This window comes from Schistocerca gregaria, chromosome 2, assembly GCF_023897955.1.
Source record: "Schistocerca gregaria isolate iqSchGreg1 chromosome 2, iqSchGreg1.2, whole genome shotgun sequence".
Taxonomy (NCBI): domain Eukaryota; kingdom Metazoa; phylum Arthropoda; class Insecta; order Orthoptera; family Acrididae; genus Schistocerca; species Schistocerca gregaria.
The window spans coordinates 596394521-596417281 of record NC_064921.1 but is presented as its reverse complement, the minus strand read 5'-3'; the positions used below and the strand labels follow the sequence as shown (position 1 = coordinate 596417281).

The 22761-nt window shown below is 36.4% G+C and overlaps 1 protein-coding gene across 1 annotated transcript in view; it reads right to left on the bottom strand.

Moving 5' to 3' along the window:
* Positions 1 to 22761, bottom strand: part of LOC126334513 (nose resistant to fluoxetine protein 6-like) — a 156037-nt gene that overhangs the window by 14102 nt on the left and 119174 nt on the right. The window contains exons 11-12 of the mRNA XM_049996859.1: positions 17465 to 17666; positions 1503 to 1645 (exon numbers count right to left, since the gene is read on the bottom strand). Coding sequence (XP_049852816.1) covers positions 1503 to 1645; positions 17465 to 17666 — 345 coding nt within the window. The remainder of the gene's footprint in view (positions 1 to 1502; positions 1646 to 17464; positions 17667 to 22761) is intronic.

The window sequence follows — 22761 nt, the reverse complement described above, 5'->3', positions numbered from 1 at the left end:
CTCTACTACATGGTGTGTAGCAATCCATTCTTTCCATCATAATTTCAGCATAACTCCAAAAGGAGGTCACAGTTATTCAGAGACACAGAAAAAACAGCCAAAACTGAAAGTTTAGTTTGTACCAATATTAAACACTTGTACTGTCTAAATGAATAACTAGTAGAATTGCAATGGAGATCTGGAGAAACTCTGCCTTTCAGAATCAAATAAAAAGATGAATGAGAAATGCTTCATTAGCCAATCAAAACAATTCAGAGTATTTAATTCAAAGAGCAAGTCAAAAGAAAAGGTAAGGAAGATTGAGCAAAAAAATTAAAGCAACAGATTCCAGCAGATGGAAAGGAGATGTCTGAGTACTTATTGTAGCAGAGGTGCAGTTTCTGGTGCACATAATAGGAGTAATCAGAAAGAGACAGTTAGCCAAGGTGGGTGGGGAAGAGGTATAAAGATTATGTTCTACAGAAACATGCAATATGTTTCAGTGTGAAGTGCTAGTATGACAGGTGAATGTCAGTGAAAGATATGTGATTATCATGTCATACAAGTATTCTAAACACCATTTATGATGAAATGAAATAAATGTGGAAAATTCATCTTTCAAATGTGGAATCAGTTTCAAAATGTTAAATCCTCTTTCACTTTCCTCATTTAGGCTACATTGCTGTCAACAAAAAAAATGCTTTGTGTATAGTCGTGAGTGCTGAGAGCAAAGTATGCTCAGAACATATAGGATTCAAAGATGATAAACTTTCTTTTCTCTATGACAACATACCATTAAATAATGTACAGGGTTCATACATGTTTCTTTTTGTGTAAACATAGGTTTGTAACATAAATTTGAAATGAAGGAAAGATAAGAAGACTTGAAAACTTACTAAATAATACGATGTCTTTCACATCCCAAAGCATTTATATGAAATTTAACTCACTGCCCAGGTATAAGACTGTCTCCATTTGATAATTTCACTCAAAGAACATATGAATCAGTCTAGGACAACTGCCACTTGCTTCATAAAAAGCAGTCCAGTTAATTGCAGTATAGAAATTTGGAAGTCCATATCGCTAGCTCACTCCTATAAACCAATTTATTGTCACCAGTAATTGAACAATTCAAGGAAGGAAGTAAGGTAGATTGGGTTAAATGTCCCTACGAAATCAAGGTCATTAGTGACACAACACAAGTATGGACTGTGTCATGGATGGGGAAGGAAATCGGCCATGTCCTTTCAAAGGAACCATCCTAGCATTTGTCTGAAGTGAGTTTAGGAAAATCTTAGAAAACCTAACTCTCAATGGCCAGATGCAGGTTTGAACCATCATACTCTTATTCATAGTATGCAAGCTAAATTTTAAATCATGACTGTACCTTATGGCTGACTAAATGATTAGTTCTGTTGCATAACAAACCAAAATCTTAGGCATATGATGACATCCAAAATGTTCTGTAGTAAAGACTTCAAAATGTTCTCTTATGCACATTTTTTGGTTTGAAGCATACTTACTGTCGTGAACCAGTCAACATTCCTAGGAAGTCGAAGGGAACCTTCATCATACAACTGAGGCAATGTGTGTATGAGGTAGGCCCCATAAGTCAACCGACTCAAGATAATAAATATATTAGATGAGATGGTCTTCTGTATTTTCTCTGGAAAAAGAAAAAGAAATTTAATGTATGTTTAATAAAGTTGTCATGGAGGCAATAGAAATATGTTGAAACTGAAGCTAATTTTGTCTTTATCCACACATATGTAATTTAAAAAATACAACAAAAGAGGAAGAGAGAACAAAAGATAGTGTGTGTGTGTGTGTGTGTGTGTGTGTGTGTGTGTGTGTGTGTGTGTGTGTGTGTGTGTTTGAGAGAGAGAGAGAGCAATGGAGGGTGAAGCTTTGACAATGCCAGCCACTCATGCTGGCGAAACATCAGTAAAATCATCAGACGAACATTGGCTGAAGAACCCAATACAGAAGCCAATAGCCAGTGGCCACAAAAGCCTTAACAATCTTCTAAAGACTCTTTGGCATCTATATCTACCTCTACAAATAACTATGAGTTGCATGACAGAGAGTAATTTATATTATAGTGTCTATACTGCTAGCCATTAAAACTGCAGCACCAATAGGGATAGCAAATAATCAACTCTTACTTACTGAGTGTAAATAGTATAATAGAGAAAACACACCATCACACATATAGGCACATTGGAGGTGTACATGATGTGAAATTTAGTACACAGTGAACAATATGCCTGTCCTTATGGGCGCCAATCATGTGGGGCTGTTCTGATACTGTATGGCATTAAATGTGGCCCTCTTGAACCTATTGATTCCATATTTGCATGACAGCTATGGGATCCTGGTCAAAGCAAACAGAAGACTGCATTTATTGGCAGGACACTTAGTAAGTACAACAGGTCTACTAAAGTGGCTGCTTACACCATACTTGTCCCACCTCTTCTGGAGTTCTGTTGTGTGGTGTGGGATCCTCATCATATGAGACTGACAGAGGATACTGAAAAAGTTCAAAGAAGGCTAACTCATTTTGTATTATCACAAAATAGGGGACAGAGTGCCCCAAACATGATACATGAATTGGGGTGGCAACTATTAAAACAAACGTGTGTTTCATTGCGGCAGGATCTTCTCATGAAATTTCAATCACCAACTTTCCTATCATTGCAAAAATATTCTGTTGCAACCCACCTACATTGTGTGACGTAACTATCATGATAAAATAAAAGAAATCAGAGCTTGTACAGAAATATTTAAGTGTTTGTTTTTTTGATGTACCACTCGAGGGTTGAAAGGTAGAGAAATAGCTTGAAACTGGTTTGATGAACCCACTGCCAGCCACTTAACTGTGAATTGCAAAATAGTCCTGTAGATGTAGATGTAGATCCTAACTAGAGCAAGCAGCAATTTGATAACTTGATTCACTTGAGTTGACTGACGAAAGAAAGGAATGAATAGCATGCAGGCTGATTGACGGAGGCGGTGCAGTTGGCAATGCAGACACAATGTCTAGCAATGTTTAATCACAATATGAAAGACTTCTTGTGCCAATATGTGACTATTGATGAAACCTGGATCAATTGTGACACATCAGAGACAATATGGCAGTCTAAAGTGCACCATGAAGGCAGAGATCATATTGCTAGCTGGTAAGTTGATGGCCATTGGTTTTTGGGATTCTCAAGGAATCATCCCCATAGATGATTGGAAAAAGGCAGAACAATAACTGGGTGCTATTATGCTTCATTGTTGGATCATGTGAAACTAGCATCGGCTGAAAAAAAGACCAAGGTTGGCATGCAAAAAAGAACTCTTTCACCAGAATAATGCACCATCCCACACACTAGCAATAACAATGCCAAAAGTGAATGAATTGGGCTTTGAATTAGTTCCTCATCCACCATGTTCCCTTGACTTAGCCCCAAGTGACTCCTTCCCATTTCCTAATTTGAAATTTTGACTTGCTGGGAATAAATTTTCGTCAAATGAAGAGGGACACTTGCAGTCAATGAATATTTTGCAGAATTTGACACAACATATTTTTCCAGTGGGATGAAAAAGCTGGAGGATCGCTGGCCCAAGTGTATATCTCCCAAAGGAGACTGTGTTGAAAAGTAAGGTGGGTTGCTGACAATACAAACATTTTTTCTTGCTTCTTTACCAGGTTCATCAAGCCAATCTCATATTAAACAATGGAAAATCTTACAGCCAGTTTTCTCCCAACAGTCATCATGCTGTCTACCAGAAACACATTCCCCCTATCCTTTTCTTTTTATGAGACACATCTGTTGATGTAATAAATAAGTGGGAAAGTAATTTTTTTCCATCACTTTAATGTTTTGGTGAAATGCACAATAGCTGTAGAACTGATCTGCTCTGTCAACGTATTTTGTTCCTACTGTAGTCAATGATGACATTTTGCTTTACAGTTCTATAAGGTTGATGTCAGGAAGTATGAAGTGAATCATGTTTTTCTTCATCTCTGCTGACATAAGTAACATTGCTATTCATATCTAACATCAACAATATACCACAAATTCAATCACAACTTAGCAATTCACTTGGAAATCCTGAATGTGAGGATGTGTCTGTTGACCAGTAATCACAGAGTTTGGCTATTTGATGACACACATATGCAAAACAACCTTTAAATAACCAGTAAACTTCCAGTAATTTTATTACAGACCACTTGTACCATATAAAGAGTTTTTTTCCTTTTTGCTTTTGTTCCCCTTCAGATTGTCTTTATGAGTCATTGATGCAGTTGTATTATCAATGCATTGATTCATTTCACATTTGATTTCTCAAATCATGCAATCATCAAAGAAAAAACGGCAACAGAAAAATGTGAGTTAATGCCCACTTCTTTCTGGAACATTGCTGATTGTATAGCTCTGTTTGATTGAGTGTCTAGTTCTGACCAACACTTTCCTTGGAGTTGAGCACATAATTAGACGCTACACGTGGAGAGTGAAGGTCTGTATCATCAGCTGAATAAAGAATGTTTGTATCAGTTCTCAGAAGATAGAAATGTAAATGTCAGGAACACCATTCATAATAGAAAACACTGGTATAAACTACTGTACTTGATTTAGATAACTGAAACATAGACATGCATGCATCATCGTTGTACTTTCATCTGGAAAGTACAAGTGTCCTCTGTTTGTATCTTCTATCTTTGATTTTGAATTTCAGTATAAAATTTCCAACAGCTTTCACTGTCCAGTTGTGATATGCCATTTCTACATTGGTAAATAACCATAAATGAACTACACAAGGCACCATGTACCCTAAATTGTTGCTGGGACAGCTTTTTCAGTAGTTTGAGCAAGCTATGCAAGAGTACACACTGAGTGAAAGTGGTTCTCCTTACTAGCCCTTTCCACCATATCTCTAAGGGGTATCATTAGTTCATTAACTAGTCATACAGTTGAACTGCCAACAATTACTGGAATCTTCCATTTCTGCAGCTGTTTTTATCCAGTGTGTGATTTAGGATGGTTTTCCAATGATAGTAGTGTACTGTGCTGCCTCAGATCTGGTATTAGTTTCAGATGACAGCACTTCATACTTGTTGATAGGAGAGGATAGGGGCAACAGGGTAGGATGGGTGGAGCTGGGGGGCAGGGAGGGTGAGGATGTATTTAGAGTATCTAGCTCTGCGATTGACAGTAAAGTGGATACGTGTGTCGAATGTTCAAACATACTTAGAGAGAAAGTAACAGTCAAATACGTAATAAGACTATGTGAGTTTGAAGAACAGTTCTCTTTTACCACTTTCCACCATAATAGTAGCTGCGGCAAAGTAAACAGACAAGTAAATGGAAAAACAGACATGAAATTTGGACTACTCAAAATTTTAAAAATTAAGAGGAGACAGCAGATAAGAAATAGGGATAGGAAAGGAGGGAAAAATTTATAAAGAGTCAGATGTACTGATATGTGATTATTCCTACCATATCCAAATGTTTGCTTCCCCTGAAGAACCAATGTCCTCACATTTTCATGAATTCATGCAGTTCATGAATTAATTTAGTTAATATATATATCTATAGCAGGGTAAGCCACAGTTCATTACCCAGTTGTTATCCTTTTATATGCTGTAGGAAAACCTGTGAGTATAGCATTCAGGAATGACAGGAGAAAACATAAATTTGAGTCTCACCTGGTTGTATGCACAGATAGTCTTATTGGCCAGGCAGCTGATCACAATTAGCATTGTGTAAGTCCAGGAGTATTGAATTTGGTGTTCTGCATTTTTAAATGTTTAACTACCATAATGACTTGCCTCATATCAAAATGATTCAAAGGATTAATAAAGAATGAATGAATGAATGAATGAGCAGAACATTTGGATTCAAATTGTGATAAGACATAAATGAAACAGAGTACTTCTTTTAATCACATTCAGGCATTCTTGTAAATAGGAGTATAATGATATAGTCCTTTTTATGGTTTGTACTGAAAAGGTTGTCATAAAAAGAGGTGGAAAGTATGTCAGATTAGATTAGATTAGATTAATACTTGTTCCATAGATCATGAATACGACACTTCGTAATGATGTGGAACGTGTCAGGTTAATAAAAGATGTCTGTACAAGAAAATACATTACACAAAATATTGCATGACACTAATGATTAAGTTTTTTTTTTTTTACTTAGTTTATATCTAAAAATTCAGCCAATGAGTAGAAGGAGTTGTCATCTAGAAATTCTTTTAATTTATTTTTAAATGTTAGTTGGCTATCTGTCAGGCTTTTGATGCTGTTTGGTAGGTGCCCAAAGACTTTTGTGGCAGCATAATTTACCCCTTTCTGTGCCAAAGTCAGATTTAACCCTGCATAGTGAAGATCATCCTTTCTCCTGGTGTTATAGGTATGCACACTGCTATTACTTTTGAATTGGGTTGGATTATTATCAACAAATTTCATAAGGGAATATATATACTGTGAGGTTACTGTGAGGATCCCTAGATCCTTAAATAGATGTCTGCAGGATGACCGTGGGTGGGCTCCAGCAATTATTCTGATTACACGTTTTTGTGCAATGAATACTTTTCTACTCAACGATGAATTACCCCAGAATATGATGCCATACGAAAGCAGTGAATGAAAGTAGGCATAGTAAGCTAATTTACTAAGATTCTTATCACCAAAATTTGCAATAACTCTAATAGCATACGTAGCTGAACTCAGACGTTTCAGCAGACCATCAATGTGTTGCTTCCAGTTTAACCTCTCATCAATGGACACACCTAAAAATTTTGAAAATTCTACCTTAGCTACAGACTTCTGTTCAAATTCTATATTTATTACTGGAGTTGTGCCATTTACTGTACGGAACTGCATATACTGTGTTTTATCAAAATTTAAAGAGAGTCCGTTTGCTGAGAACAACTTAATAATTTTATGAAAAACATCATTTACAATTACATCACTTAGTTCTTGGTTTTTGGATGTTATTACTATACTTGTATCATCAGCAAAAAGAACTAACTTTGCATCTTCATCAATGTGGAATGGTAAGTCATTAATGTATATCAAGAACAGTAAAGGACCTAAGACCGAACCCTGTGGGACCCCGTGCTTGATAGCACCCCAGTTTGAGGAATCAGCTGTTGTTTTAACATTACAAAGATGTAAGCCATAATTGATTGGATAGTGCAGATTATACCCTCTTATCTGGTGTTTATATGGAAAGCAGATAAAACTGGACAGTGCCTATGGTCTTGGGCTTCATTCCTAGTTTCTCCATTTCATTTTGTGAGAAGTTTAGTTGAAAATGCTAACAAAGAAATAAAAACACACAGGCTAAAAAAGTGGGAGAAACAGAAGAACGTGACTTTAGACAAAAACTGTAAGAAAATTTAGAGCATGCAAATGATTTAGCTGCACTTAAGGCATTACTGCAATCAAAGATGAAGACAAGGTTGTCAAGGACATCCAATAAGAAATATGAAGAAAACACATTTAGTTACTCCTGGGTAGGTACTACAGCCTGTATGAACTTAAAGAGTGAAGTCATGTCCACTGGTTTGTTATTTTAAATGAGTACTTTCTGAAGTGCCACTTGCTAGTGGGTAGTGTATGTTAATACTCAAGTGTACTGCAAATATAATGACACACCAGAATTAAATGGGAGCCAAAACAGAATAATTTAACAGCAATGGATCTTTTCAACTATGTGAGCACAAAATATATTAAGTTTATTCATGCTCAGGATAAATATCCAGATCTTTCACCAAATGCTCATCCTTTTGAGGCATCTTACATTTCACTGCAGTTTTCTCAGAAATGCAACATCTAGTGCAGTTGTACCGACTTTTATATTTTGACTTCCATTTAATTCTGGTATGTTATTATGTTTGTTGGTACACTTGAGAGTGAGCAAATGCTTGACACTAACTAGTTATGTTTAATAAAGCTGTCATTTAAAATAACAGCCTGGAAGATACAATGTTTTCATAAGTGTCTATTAGTCATGGAGAAAGACCTATCAGGCAGAGATTACTGGCTAACTGTGGAGGCCAAATAACTCTGGTTATGAGACTAATTTACAGATCCTTACTACAAAGTCACAGAATGTGTCACACAACTGAATATTTACTGTTAGTAATATGGAGTACCTTTGTATATTACGCAAATTTGTAATTTCTTCCTATTTTTTTAGTAAATGAAGCTGGACAATGTTTGCTAAAAAGTATACATCTGGCAATACAATCTGATCCTAAAATCTTGATCTCCATCCCTCCTTCAAGGAAGTAAGTTATTTGTACTTCACCTTAGTCTGCATAGACATTAATGTATGTTGGTGACCATATGATGCATCTTTTTCTATGAGCCACAGTATATAGTAGTTGGTCTGCATTTGGTAATCATGTCCAGTGCTTTATGTTATCAAACCAAGACATTCTTCTTCACTTTTTTCTTCTTTTACCCTCAATCTTCACTTCTATTATCAACTGCTGAAGCAAAATGTAGATCAAAGGTGCGTAGTTTTTCTTTTATTTAGACATTGTTAATATTTCTTACAGTTTCTGTATTTGTCGCAATACTTCAGTGTTAGTTATTCCTGCTGTCCACAATATTTTAAGCAGTCTGCAGTAAGTACACATTTGAGAAACCTTGATCTTCCATGCTGTTTTCATATTTAGTGGCCATCTTTCAGAACTGTGTAGAAGAGTAGACCAGATGTAGCATCTAACAAATCAGACTCTAAGGTTTTGGAGTATGCCTGTACTTGTGAGAATATTCTTAAATTTTATGAAGGCATTACAGGCTTTCTCTATGCAACATTTTATCTCCATGTCTGATCTCCAATTTTCACAATACCACTTTCCAAGATATTTAAACTTGTCTACTTTTTGTGTTAAGGAGCCATTAAATCATAGATTTGCATTTGTAAATGAGTCAGGCTGCCATGTGACAATCACAGAATGTATCTTTTTGGTATTAATATTCAGACCTAGATCTCCTACTATCTTGATGAGTTGTTGGAGACCATCTAAATTATCATCAGTCAATAGTGTATTATCAGCACAATGAATGTTGTTGATCAAGACTCCATTAACCTTTATGGTTTTATCTATATCATCAATGCTTCCTGAAAAATACTCTCTGAGTATGTAGCTGATGTTAATCCAGTATAGAATTATGGAATATCTTTTTGGAGAACAAAAGTCCCCTTCATGGGAATCAACATGATTTCTGCAAACAGAGATCTTGTGAAATTCAACTTTCTATGTTCCTCCATGAAATTCATAGAACCACAGAAAACAGCACTCAGATTATTTCTACATTTATTGACTTCTGTAAAACATTTTGTTTCATACTGTAGCTCATTCAACACAAATTTAGTTTACAGAAAACTGGATCAACATTGTGACTGGACTGAGGACTTCCAAGCACATAGAACTCAATACATAGTTCTTAATTGAACGTAATCCAGGAGCACCCTAAGGGAGTGTAGCAGGATCATTACTGTTCACTGTATATATGTAAATGATCTGTTAGGTAATGTCAGAAGCTTCATGAGGCTGTTTATATGTTATATTGAGGGTCACATGATGGAGGGAATGCTAGTTGAGCCTAAGCATCTATAAGCAATTGTGCATAAATAGTTGGAAGGATCCACTGCTGTTTGTTTACACTATTGACATAGGTCACTGGAAACAGTAATGACCACATAAAAATCCATGAGTAACAACCAGAAGCAATCTAAGAAGGAATGACTAAATGAAACTAATTGTGGGAAAGAAGATGCCAGGCTGTCTGACTGGAAGATTCCTATGGAAATGTAACTCATCCATGAAAGGAGTGACTTACAAAATGCATGTTCAACCACTTCATGAGAATGGCTTATCAATGCTGGACCTTTAACAGGTAGTATTAATAGAGAATATCCAAATAAGGGTGACACATTTGCTATGTGTGACACTATTTTGGAGATGCTCATCAAACTGCACTAGTACATGCTACAAGAGATATACTGTACACTAAAAAAAAAGGTTACCGTTAAAATTCAGAGATTACATGTTTATTTTTCCTATATGTTGCCATCATTATGGTTTTCAGTTTGAACACTGATTTGCTGCAGCTCTGCTCACTAGTCTATCCTGCACAAACTTCTTCATCTCTGCATGATAACTACAGCCTATGTTCATCAGAACCTGATAACTGTAGTTAAGTCTTCATCTTTCTCTAAAATTTTTATCTCTCACACTTCCATTCTCTACCAAGCTGACAATTCCTTGATGTCTTAGGATGTGTCCTGTTGATTTCTTTTCTCCGCAAGTCAATTCAGTACCTCCTCATTAGTTATCTGATCTACTCATACAACCTTCAGAATTCTTCTGTACCACCATTTTGAAAACACTTTTCTCTGAACTGTTATTGTCAATGTTTAATTTCAGAAGATATAATTACATTTAAATTTACATCCAGTGTTGACAAATTTCTTCTTTTCAGAAAGGCTTTCCTTTTTATTGCTAGTTTGTATTGTCTGTATTTTACATCCTCTTTACTTCTGCCATTATCAGTTACCAAAATGGAAAAACTTATCTACTACTTTTAGTATTTCATTTCCTAATCTAATTCCCTCAGCATCACCTAATTTAGACTACATTCCATTACCCTTGTTTTACTATCTTTGGTGTAGCTTTCCATTCAATTAATCTTCCAAGCCCTTTGCTGACAAACAGAATTACAACGTAACTGACAAACCACAATTTTTTATTACTCCTCTATTAACTTTAATCCCCATTCCAAATTCATCCTTGGTTTGCTTCACAGCTTAATCTATGGACAGACTGAATAACACTAGGGATGGCCAACAAATGTATATTTGGTTTTTTACAACCTATCTCCTAAGATAAATTGTAGGATCAGTATTATCTAATCTGTTCCTATATTTCTGAGGGAAAGGCATCTACTCCAGATGCTTTGTTTCATCTTAGAACTTTTAATGCTCTGTCAGAGTCTTGTCATATTATCATGTCTGCCATCTCACCTTAATCTACCCCCTCTTCTCTTTCTAAAGTTTTGTCATCAAGTTTGTTTCCCTTCTACATGTTCCTTTTAATTCTCAGTCTTCTCTTTTTTGCTTAGTATTGGCTTACCATCTGAGCTCTTGAGATTCATACAATCTCTTCTGTTTTCTCTAAATGTCTCTTTATTTTTCCTGTAGGTGCCATCTATATTTCTAGCCATACCTGAAAGTAATTTTGCATTTTTTAAAGATATCTGTATTCCCTTTTGCCTGCTTCATCTACTGCATTTTTATACATTCTTCTTTTGCCGATTATACTCTATATATAAAATGTTTGCTGAAAATTTCTGCTGTGTCTTGTCTTTCTGCCTAGTTTATCCTCTGTGCCTTGATTATTGTATCTCTCAGCGCTACCCTTTTATCTTCTATTGTATTTCTTTCTCCTGCTTCAGTCAACTATTGCCTTATGCTCCCTTTGAAACCCTCACTAACCTGTGGTTCTTTCAGTTTATCTAAGTTTAGTCTCCTAAATTTCCAACCTTTTTGCAAATTCTTTAGTTTAAACCTGTAGTTCATAACCAATAAATTATGGTCATAGTCAACATGTGCCTCTGGAAATATTTTGAAGTTTAAAATCTGGTTTTGAAAATTCTGTCTTACAAGTATCCAGCATTATTAGACCAAATGTTAGCAAAGAACCAATTGTGCCTTGTGCAAAACTCTGCCAGGCAACTTCCTCTTTCATTCCTGTCCCCCATTCCATGCTCCCCTACTATTTTTCCTTCTCTTGCTTTTTGTGCCATAAGAATTCAGTTCATCATGATTAAATTTTCTTGCTACATAACTATCTGAATAATTTATTTTATCTCATAATTCATTATTTCTCTAGCAGTGCTGACCAGTGCAAGAGCTTGTTGCAGTAATCACACCACTGCTGTAATTAGCTGGCACAGAATTTTGTCACCTCACTCAGGTCAGCACAATGTTACAACTACACTGTCAAAGAGCAACAGTTTTACTGATATCCAGAATGCTTCAGCAGCATTGCAGAAAGTGGCTGACATGACAGATAGTGCAACAGCTTACCAGCACATCCAACCATGCCACAGTTTGCACCCTATATCTGAACACTTTCATTACTCGCCACAGCAAGGACAAACCTTCCCACCCTCCCTGCTAGCAGCATAGCAGTGCCTGACTGTATTGCCAGCACCTAATGGAGCTTTGCTGCCTTATCTGGAATGTCTAGTATGCAAGGCCGCTGTGCTCAAAAGACAAGCTGAGTGTGGTAGCCAGAGGTGACTATATGTTGTTAAGGACTGAGGGTTTAATGCCAAACCCTTCCTGTAGAGGTGAGATCAAGATTCTGTGGTAATACGAACTAAACAAATAAATCAACTGACACCAAGCTGAATGTGACTTGAGTTGCAAATGCCTCTCTACTAGAAAATCCCAAGGCCCTAGCTTCATTGCCCCTATTTTCATTGTCTGCAGAGCTGGTAGGTATGTAATCTTACACTGCTGCGATGGGTGTTGGTTTTGTATCCATCTTAGCTATGACACTGTGTTTGCTGCACCATTCATTGTGGCTTAGCAACATTCCCATTTTCTTATTCATTAGACTTATTCCAGCACTACCCCTATTCAGTTTTGTATTGATTATCCTGTACTCATCTGACCTGAAGCCTTGATCTTCCTGCCACCATGTGCCACTAATTCCCACTAAAATGGAAAATCCAGGATAGAATAAGGACAATATTATGAAAAGGCTAGGCTGCTACTCGCAATATAGTGGAAACGCTGAGTCACAGACAGGCATGACAAAAAGATTACTAAGCCCTTAAGCTTTTGGCCAGAAGAGCTTCTTCTGAAATAGACAACATACACACTTGGCAGCAGAGTCAATGGTCATGTATGTGTGAGCTACCTTTGCGTAAATGTTTGTTTGTTGTATATGTTACCTTTTTCAGAAAAAGGTATTCTGGCCAATACCTTACATGTTTAGAGTCTTTTTGTTATGCCTGTCTGGGAATCAACATCTCTGCTATATGGTGAGTAGCAGTTTATACTTTTCATAATATTGTCACAATTTCCACTACACCTAATTTCAATTTGTCTGTTTCCATTTTCAAGTTCTGTAAACTATCTACCTGCTTTGAAGGGATCTAACATTCCTTGCTTTGACCAGTAGAAAAGGTTTTTTCTTTCCTGATGACAACATTAGCCCCTACTCTGAGAGTTGAATGGGACACTTTTATGTTTGAAATATTTCACTCAAGACGATACCATCATCATTAAGCCATTCAGTAGAGCTGCATGTCTTCAGGAAATATAATTCTGGTAGTTTCCCCCTTATTTTCAGCCATTCACAATACCAATACAGCAAGACCATGTTAACTAATTTTATAAGTCAGATCAGTTGATCATCCAGACTATTGTTCCTGCAACTACGGAAAAGGCTCCTGCCCATCTTCAGGAACCATTCATTAGTCTGGCCTCTCCACAGACACCCTCCCAATATGATTGCATTATAGTACACCTGTTTTTATTATTAATGAACACAATAACAATTCTTATGACATAGCATAAGACTCAGTATAATTTCTTCATGACTTGAAATGATCGATGTAATTTTACTAATGAACTTAATTAGCACAAAACATCTGAGCAATCTTTAGGTGACTTTTCTCTATTATTTGCTATATTTGACCTGAACCTAAAAACCACAATTACAGGTAACTGATAGAAGGGCACCTGATGATTGTAGACTACTGTGGAAACGGGCAATACTCATTTAATTAAATTTACTTAGACTTAACATTGATGGATCTCATGAGTCCACTCACAGGACAGACAAAATTAAATGTAAGTCCTCATTCCTACGACACTTGTGCCTCTCAAAATGATCATGATGAGAAAATCAAAGACCAGAGTTCATTCTGACAGTAATTGTTTCCCATTACAATTCCCAAATGGAACAAAGAAGGGAGAAAAAGACAATGGTACTAGAGGTACCCTCTATCACATGCCATAAGGGGGCTCGTGGATTACAGAAGTGGATGCAGATGTAGATTCTGTACTAAAAATAATATATCCTCATTTATTTGAACAAATGAATTGAACATAGCAAGGTCACTACTTCAGACAGTACATTAGCTGAGTATTAATCCATTTGTCCAAGCTTCAACTCTGGTTAATCTTAGAATACTGCAATTTAATGTCACCCTCATTTATTTATTTAGAGTAATGCATATACCCAAATTTTACAATGTTAGTATGGGTTCCAAGTTACACAGTCAAGCATCAGTAGGCCTACAGAACACAGGAAGCTGTTTTACTCACAGACATTTATTACATTTATGCATGCTAAAGAATGTATTGTTTCAATCAGCCTGTTGCAACTGTTGAGTTACTGAGCTGTGAGAGAAGAAAAAGAAAAATACAGAGAGAGAGGGAGAGAGAAGGAGAGAGAGAGAGAGAGAGAGAGAGAGAGAGAGAGAGAGAGAGAGAGAGAGAGAGAGAGAGAGAGAGAGAGAGAAGGGAGGGGGAGGAGAATTCAAGTGTGCTGAAGGAAAAGACTTTCTTGTTATTAACAATGGATTCCTGAACTACCTATGCAATTCTAGTGAGACCTTGGTCTTTCCAACAGCAGTAATAATACAGACAATGAGGTGAGCAGGACATCACACAATATAATAGCTATACCAAGGAAAATATAAGTATGTCACTAAGAGAAAATAATTGTCACTATAATGAAGTACAGCATAAACCAAAGTTTGTAGAATGACTATGCATTTTAGAAAGAAAAGCATGTGCCATAAATACAAATAAATGAATCATGTGATCAATAGAAGGTGATTTACTTGCACATGTCTCTTGTGAATGAGCTCAGTATATCCTGACAGCACATCTTCCTCAACAACATGGATGACAACAGCAGCACCTTTACCTTTTACTTGTAGTACATTTCGTAAAATGATCATTACAGGAAACATCAAAGAAATTAAAGTCATTTGTGCAGTACACCAATAGTCATTTTAACAGAAATGAATAAATGATAATGATACAAATAGTCCCTCAGTTACATGCTGTAACGTGGCTTGTGCAAATGCAGTTTACGTGGCACAGGATGAGCTAATGCATCTGTGAAAATTAAATCAGCTTAGTTGGCGATCTGAGTCTGTATCTTTCACGTGCAATTTGTTTTGGAAACAAAAAGGAACTTTTCTATGTTGACTACATATTAACAGAAGCACTGTCAAATATTTAACTTCACTAATGAGCCACAGTTATCCAAAATTATGTTTGTAAATGGATATGTTATGGGCTCATTACTGGAGCAAAGTTGAATGACCTTGAACATGAATACTAATGTAATTGTTTTCACTATGGTACAGAACTGTTGCTTACTTCGTAGCCTTTTTTTTACCCTCTTTAATGAATCCTGTATGATTTAAGGTTAACAAAGTCATCATCACTTTTACAGAGGAATTACAACTTTGTGCCTGTTCTACATACTTCAGCATTTCACAAATAATTTCAGACATGGATAACATAACAGATGTCTATGGCAGTACTGCCTCTATTGTATATACTTACAATTAAGCATACAACATAGAAAAGTAATTAGAATTACACTTAAGGATGAAGAAGGCTCGCATTGTGATGAAGCAAGCTGGGATATTTGTACTTCCAGTCTTGTTTTGCCATCTGCCTCCTTAAAATTCATTTTTTTCATTTTTCAATTAATAAACATTAACATATGTGAGTATAATATGCATTTTCATAAGAGAGAAAGTTTTAAAGAATGTAACACTAGATCTAATTTTGTACTTATTTTTATGTATGTAATCACTTTCTAATTCATTTTGATTACACCTAGTTAGTATCTTTTGTTATAGGTTGAAATCAGTAATTGTTTCATAAATTAAATTCTATTGTTGGCATATAAACAAATGTAAGTTCTTTACTAATTATAATATTTGGAGGAACAACTAATTGTATTTTTAAAGGATCTATTTGGCTCTATTCGGAAACATGTTAGCAAAGCCAGCCCTTAATTAATTCCAAAGTAATTAACAGTTTTGTCAAAAGTATTGTTTGCATAATGATAGCTGTTAATTTCGTATTTGCACAAATAATTCAGCCTAAACCTTGTCGTAGAAGAAACTGTTAAAAGGAACAAATTTTTCAATGTATTGAGTTAATTTAATGAGTTAAGTTTTAATTGTAATTTCTGTAAATTTAACTTTGAACAGTGTGTAGTTTCAGTACCTATTATTGTGAGGATATATAAGAGCCTGATTTTTGGTCCCAAGACTGTCAGTCCACAGCCGAATTTCAGACTAGAATCCTGTGTATGTTAGAACGACAACAATGTTTCAACTTGACTGTGAAATAAGTGTTACACAATTAGGCCATGTATTAAAACAATGACAGGATCTGCTCCATATGTACCTTTCTATTCTTTGTGAACTTTGTGGTTAGGTTTTTACTGCTCGTAGATGATCAACAGTAAACTATTGTAGCAGTATGTGGAGGTTTGCCTGCAAACTATTAATGATGCTTATTAAAAGTTAAGCAATAGTGCACTGGCCATATAATTGTGTATTATTGGGGGGGGGGGGGTTGTGAACAGTGAAATTAAAGTAATGTGATATACAACTGTGGGCTACATTATTTACAGTAGTCTGTGTCGGAATTACAAACCCCATTTTTTTGCCAGCAGAGCAAATCAGTACGTCAACACCAAGTACAATCGATGAAGAAATAAAGAAGGCAAATCTTCACAATGTGCTCCATCATGTGTTTACAGATGAACCACATTTATCTAGGAAGTGAGTTAACTCAGTGAAAAAAGTGATATTTAGAGGTGCTGCCTCTGAAAAGAGAATGCTGTGGAGAGCAGATTTGAAATCACTCCCCTTGTTATGAGTAGCCTGAGGTTATAGCTCTATGTGTCTATTAAAGAACAGGAGTGTGAATCTCAGAATGACATAAGAGCTGTGTAATGCAAGATAACATACTACCAGGAATGAGAACATTGTGCACATATCGTATCATCAGTAGCTAAAATATCTCTATACATATATTGGATATGAAGGAGTCTCTGTTAGAAGCAAATATCAAGGATTAAATTGTATAGAATAAAATAATACTAGGAGCATTTTGTAACTGACACAAATAATAATAGTTTTAGTTTTTTATGCTGATTCACATGTAGCCCTCAGATATTTTTGGATTTTGCTATAGTGACATATGGAAAAAGAATAACTTCAGAATAACTAGTTGATCATGCATTACAGAGTACTTATATGGAATCAGTACAGCCTTAAACAGAAACTAAACCTTAAGGCATCCATATGCAGCATCTGTATGGTCTAAACTCTTCAGTTAAATGTTTAAAATTTTCCAAAAAATGCTAAAATGTTAGTAAAAAAAATAGAAAAAGTCTGTTGCAGAATACATACCCACAAAATGACCCATGTGTCCAAATGTCTGCAGTACTATGAAGGAGCACACTACCAAACCTATAGCCACTCGGCATAAGGATCCATAAACAGCTGCCTCAAGGGGGTTAAGTGGACGAGTAGGAATAAAAAATATGTAGCCTGAGAGTACAGTGACCAGTCCTATAACTGCACTTATTGCCACTCCAGTATATGCAAAGACCTGGAAAACAAGAGGAATCTTCAATATCATGGTTTATCCCGAACCCCTCCTCTCTCTCTGTCTCTCTCTCTGTCTCTCTCTCTCTCTCTCTCTCTCTCTCTCTCTCACACACACACACACACATACATGATGTTATGTAAGATTGTAAGATAATTAAAGCACATAAGGAGATACACTGAATGATTCATGTGATAGCCTTCGTCCTTCTCATAATAAATTCACACAAAATTTTTCACACTCAGTTTACAATGACATAAATAAAATTTCACAACAGCTTTGCTATTCTGACATGGCATATATACCAGACTGGGATTCAAGATCATACTTTCATGGGAAATTATCTTACAAACTGAACTACCCAGGAATGACTCACAAACCACCTGCTCATGTGATACTTGGAAAGCAGGAGAATGTACAAAGAAATTTATGCTGTAAGGCAAGGCTGGATTTGGATTTGAATTTTGGATCAGTGCCTAATTGTAGCCTGTTAGGGAGCATCAAAATAGTACACACTCTATTACTGAATGGAAGATTCGTTGTGCATATTATGACTAAGCCAATTTTCATAATATCCTATCTGGTGGAAGTGCTAGTATCAATGCGTAATAGCTTCTGAGGAGCTAGTGAATGGAAAGAGAGCCACTGGAAAACAGGTTGGGGGCATTCCTCCATGTAGCTCATTTAATATGAGTATCTCTCAACACAATGTGAGTATCTAGATGGAATTCCAGTTATAATTCCATAGGATTTTTCAAATGAGTGTATAGTCCACCACAGAGTGAAAGATTTATTGTGGAAACAAAACAATCCACCAAAAATGTCGAGTGTATTACATAATAATGCAGTACATTTTTTCATCACTAGTTGCTGTATAAATTGCTGGTGAATCTTGTTGGTTGTGTGGTCATGGTCCATAAATTTTTTTTTTGTTCCTAACATTTTGTCCAAATCTGTGTTTGACATCTTCAACAGTTCATAGGTTTCCATGGCCAGTGTCATTATTCTGGGTATTAAGCCACATCATTGCAAAATACTAAAGCAATTAAATTGTCAATGTTTTCACTGACTGTCTTCTGTCCTCTCCAGGGTTGTTAACTGCTGGATGCTGGTGAATATCTGTCATTATACACTGTCTGTTTCAATTATCTGGTGATAACTGATGTCACATATCTCGGATGTCATTAGATGATTTGAGGGGAGGTAATTATGGAGGACATTGGCTGTATGGTAGACTATTCCAGTGCTATTATGGTGACTGATTGGAAGGCAACTGTAATAAAGTTCTGCATCTCAGAGTAATCAAATTCATATTCCAGAGTGGCTGCAGGATCCTAGATCTGTTGAGGCCCACTAAGAATCCCATGAATGCTCTCAACACTGCAATCATCTATGAACTTCAGTGTGAGTGTGGTGAAGTCTGTGTTGGTGAAACCAGGAGACCCATTAGCAATCACATGTCAGAGCATAAATGTTATGTGTGACTAGAACAGAACGACAAATCAGCTATAGCTGAACACCACCAGGAATGTGTCCAGTCTATCAGTCTTCTAGAATCTTGTTTGCTTGCTCAGTGGGCAAGGATGCAGCAGCAAAAATAACAGAGGCTATTGAAATACTAAACAACTCTTGAGTCACAAAGTTCAACATTATCAATGCCCTTATACACCATCAGCCGAGAATGCGTTAATCTCCTCCTATAGTACGGCATCTCTGTTCACCATCCAGTGCAGCTGTACAAAGACCGATGCTCTCTCTCCAGATTCATTATTGATATAGCCTTGCGCCAGCCTTTGGCCTTATCAACTTCCTGCAATATCAATTCTGTAGTATACATTTTCTTTTCTTTTTTTCCTTTTTTCCCTTTTTTTACAAAAAAAAAGAAAAAAGAAAAAACAGGAGAGATAAAAAAATTAGTTTCTTGTGAATTTACCTTCTGTTATTGAAACTGAAATAATTTTCCTTTCCTTACGTCCTGCGAGATTTCTTTTTCTTTTATTTAAAAAAAAAAAAATGCATACTATACATAGATCTTGTCAAAAGCCAAGAAGCGATTCTTCTTGGCATTGTAGCTCTCAGGGGCACCCTGAGATGCTTTTTGTGTGATGTGCAGTATTGTGCTGACATCACTTGGCACATGACTCTCTAGTTTTATTTAGGTTGGTGCACAATTTTATTTGCAGTCAGAAGTCGATAAGACCAAAGGCTGGCTCAAGGCTGTATGAATAACGAATCTGCAAAGGCAGTGTCAGTCATTGTGCAGCTGCATATGCAACAGCATTGGACGGCGAATAGAGATGACATGTTATAGGAGGAGATTTAGGCATTCACGGCTGATGGTGTATAAGGCAATTGATGATATAGAAGTTACTACGAGTAGTTAAGTCAGAGTGCAAATAATTCAACAGGGCCTGTCCATGTTTTGCAGGTGTGTTTTTAACTTTACAGTCACATAGAATGATACAGTTTGTCATGCCCTAACAGCACGATAGAGAGGATGGCAACAAGTTACCTAAAGCCTGGTTGCCAGTCATTCCAGACTGGTGGACTGTCCGTGTTCACCAACCAGCAACACTACCTGACCCCATTTTAACAGCATAAAAATTGGTCACAAGAGATCTGCCGTGCAGCCTTAATACTTCATTGCAGGAAGGCACTACCCCTGGGTACATGAAGCCAGTTTGCTGTTGCTTACTGATCAATCACTTACTAGAATGGCACATACAACAACCTGCCTATATGTCACTATGTGAGAGACATCAGTGACCATGTATGAAAGGTTCTGCATCATGGAGGCCAACTACAGTCAGCTAGAAAAGGAAGTCCTAGAAATCATATACCATTACAAAATTTCATCAATGTCTCCATGGCAGGAATTTTTTTCTAGTGACTGCTCTGTTTTATCCTATGAAAGATATGCCTGATTGTACAGCAGCAACAATGCTGCAACAATGGTCATTACTTCTTTCTAATTATCAGTATGAATTTCTTTACCATCCCACAGCATAGCATGCAAAAGCAGACACTATGCCTTGCTTACCCATGGAAAGCTACCCAGGCTGCAATGAATCAGAAGTGTCTTATCTTCAAATTAATCAGTTTAATTTGCAACCATTGCAAGCTTTTCCTACTAGTTGTTGGTGTATTTTACAAGAATTTACTGAACAGGATCAGTCACTATGATTGCTCAGGTACTAAATTTGGATGAGTTCGCCTAGTAATCCAAAATCCACTCCAGGAGCAATAGCATGAAAATGCCTTAGTCATCACAACAACCTTTCTCTCCAGAATTGTGTAATTTTATTGTGTATTCATAATGAATAAAAGTGAGTAGTGATTCCCACATAACTGCAGCAAAATGTTTTGAAACTTTTACATAGAGGACATTTGGGAATTGTCAGAACTAAACAGCCAGCACAGTAGACTTCTTTTGCCTAGTATACCAGTACACTTCTTATGTGCTCCTTACTTTGTTCTTCATGTGTTGATCCAAGGTAGCAGAATTTATTACATTTATCATCGTAATGGCCGCCAATTGTGATGTTAAGTTCATCATCAATCTCATTTCTGCTACTCCTCATTACTTTTGTCTTTCTTTGGTTTACTCTCAGTTCATATTCTGTGCTCCTTAGACTGTTCATCCCATTCAACACATCCTGTCATTCTTACTTTCTTTTAGGATAACATGTCATCAGCAGTCACAGTGAATTTTAATCTCAATCATGAACTTTTCTGTTATATCTGTCATTGCTTCTTTGAAGTGTAGATTGAACACTAGGAACAGAATGCTAATCCCTGTCTTTCAACCTTTTTAACCTGAGCACATTGTTCTTGATCTTCCATTCTTATTGTTCTCACTTGATTCTTGTATATATTATCCATCTTTCCCAATATCTTACTACTATTTTCTCATAATTTTGAATATCTTGCATCATTTTACATTCTCAATCACATTTTATTATTTGACAAATAGTGTGAACATATTTCAATTTTTCTTAAGTTGGATGCCTGAGCCACTGAGCTGATTGTGAAATAGTTCTTGCACTATTTGCCATTGCTATCTTTGCAATTGTGTGGGTGATGTTTTTCCAAAAGTCTTATTGTATGTCTCCAGACTCATACATTTTGCACACCATCTTGGATAGTCATTTAGTTGGGACTTCTCTTGGAATTCATAAGTCCCAAAGGGATGTTATTATTCTTTCTGCCTTATTTCAAATGCAAGTTTCTCAAAGCTCTGTTAAACTCTGTCTCTATTACTAGTTCCCCAGTGTCTCTCATATCAACTCACATTTATTCCTCAGTCACATCATCAGACAAATTCTCTCCTCCGTACAGGCCTTCAGTCTACTCTTTCTCCCTACCTATTCTCTCCTCTGCACTTATCAGTGGGATCCCCATTGAACTCTTAATGTTAATGCCTTTGCTTTTAATTTCAGTGCACACTGTTTTGAATTGTGTAAAGTTGAACCAGTCCTTCTATGACTATTTCTTTTTTCAGTTTCATCAAGTTTTCTCTGCAGTCATTTTATCTTGGTTTCCCTGCACTTCATATTTACAGGATGTTTCAAAAAGTATATACATATTACATAGTACTATGTAGTCAAAACTATTGATTGCTGCATCACAGCTTGGTTATTGGAGGAACGAGTGGAATGAGTACATTGTCTAGTTTATATTCATTGCTGTTAGGTGTTGGTTGTTTTCCGTTTGCTTGCTACTATCACATGTTTCAATTGGCAGCTCTGCAGCAGAAATCATTTTGTGTTCATGAGTTTATGAAGCGCACCTCCATTATTACAGTGCAAAGACTTTTCAGATTGAGGTACAAAACTGATCCTCCAAATGGATGGAACACTTGGAGATGCTGTTGACAGTCAGTATACATAAGACATTTATTAAAGGAAAGAGTCCTAGCCACCCTCATGTTTTGGATTAAAACATCACAAGCATTCAAACTGCCTTCCAACATCATCATACAAAATCAACTTGTCATGCCAATTCAGAGTTACAACTGCCTACAAAAACAATTTGGCATGTTTTGAGACATCATTTGGTTATGAAGCCATACAAGTTATAGCTGTTATAGGCTCCAGGT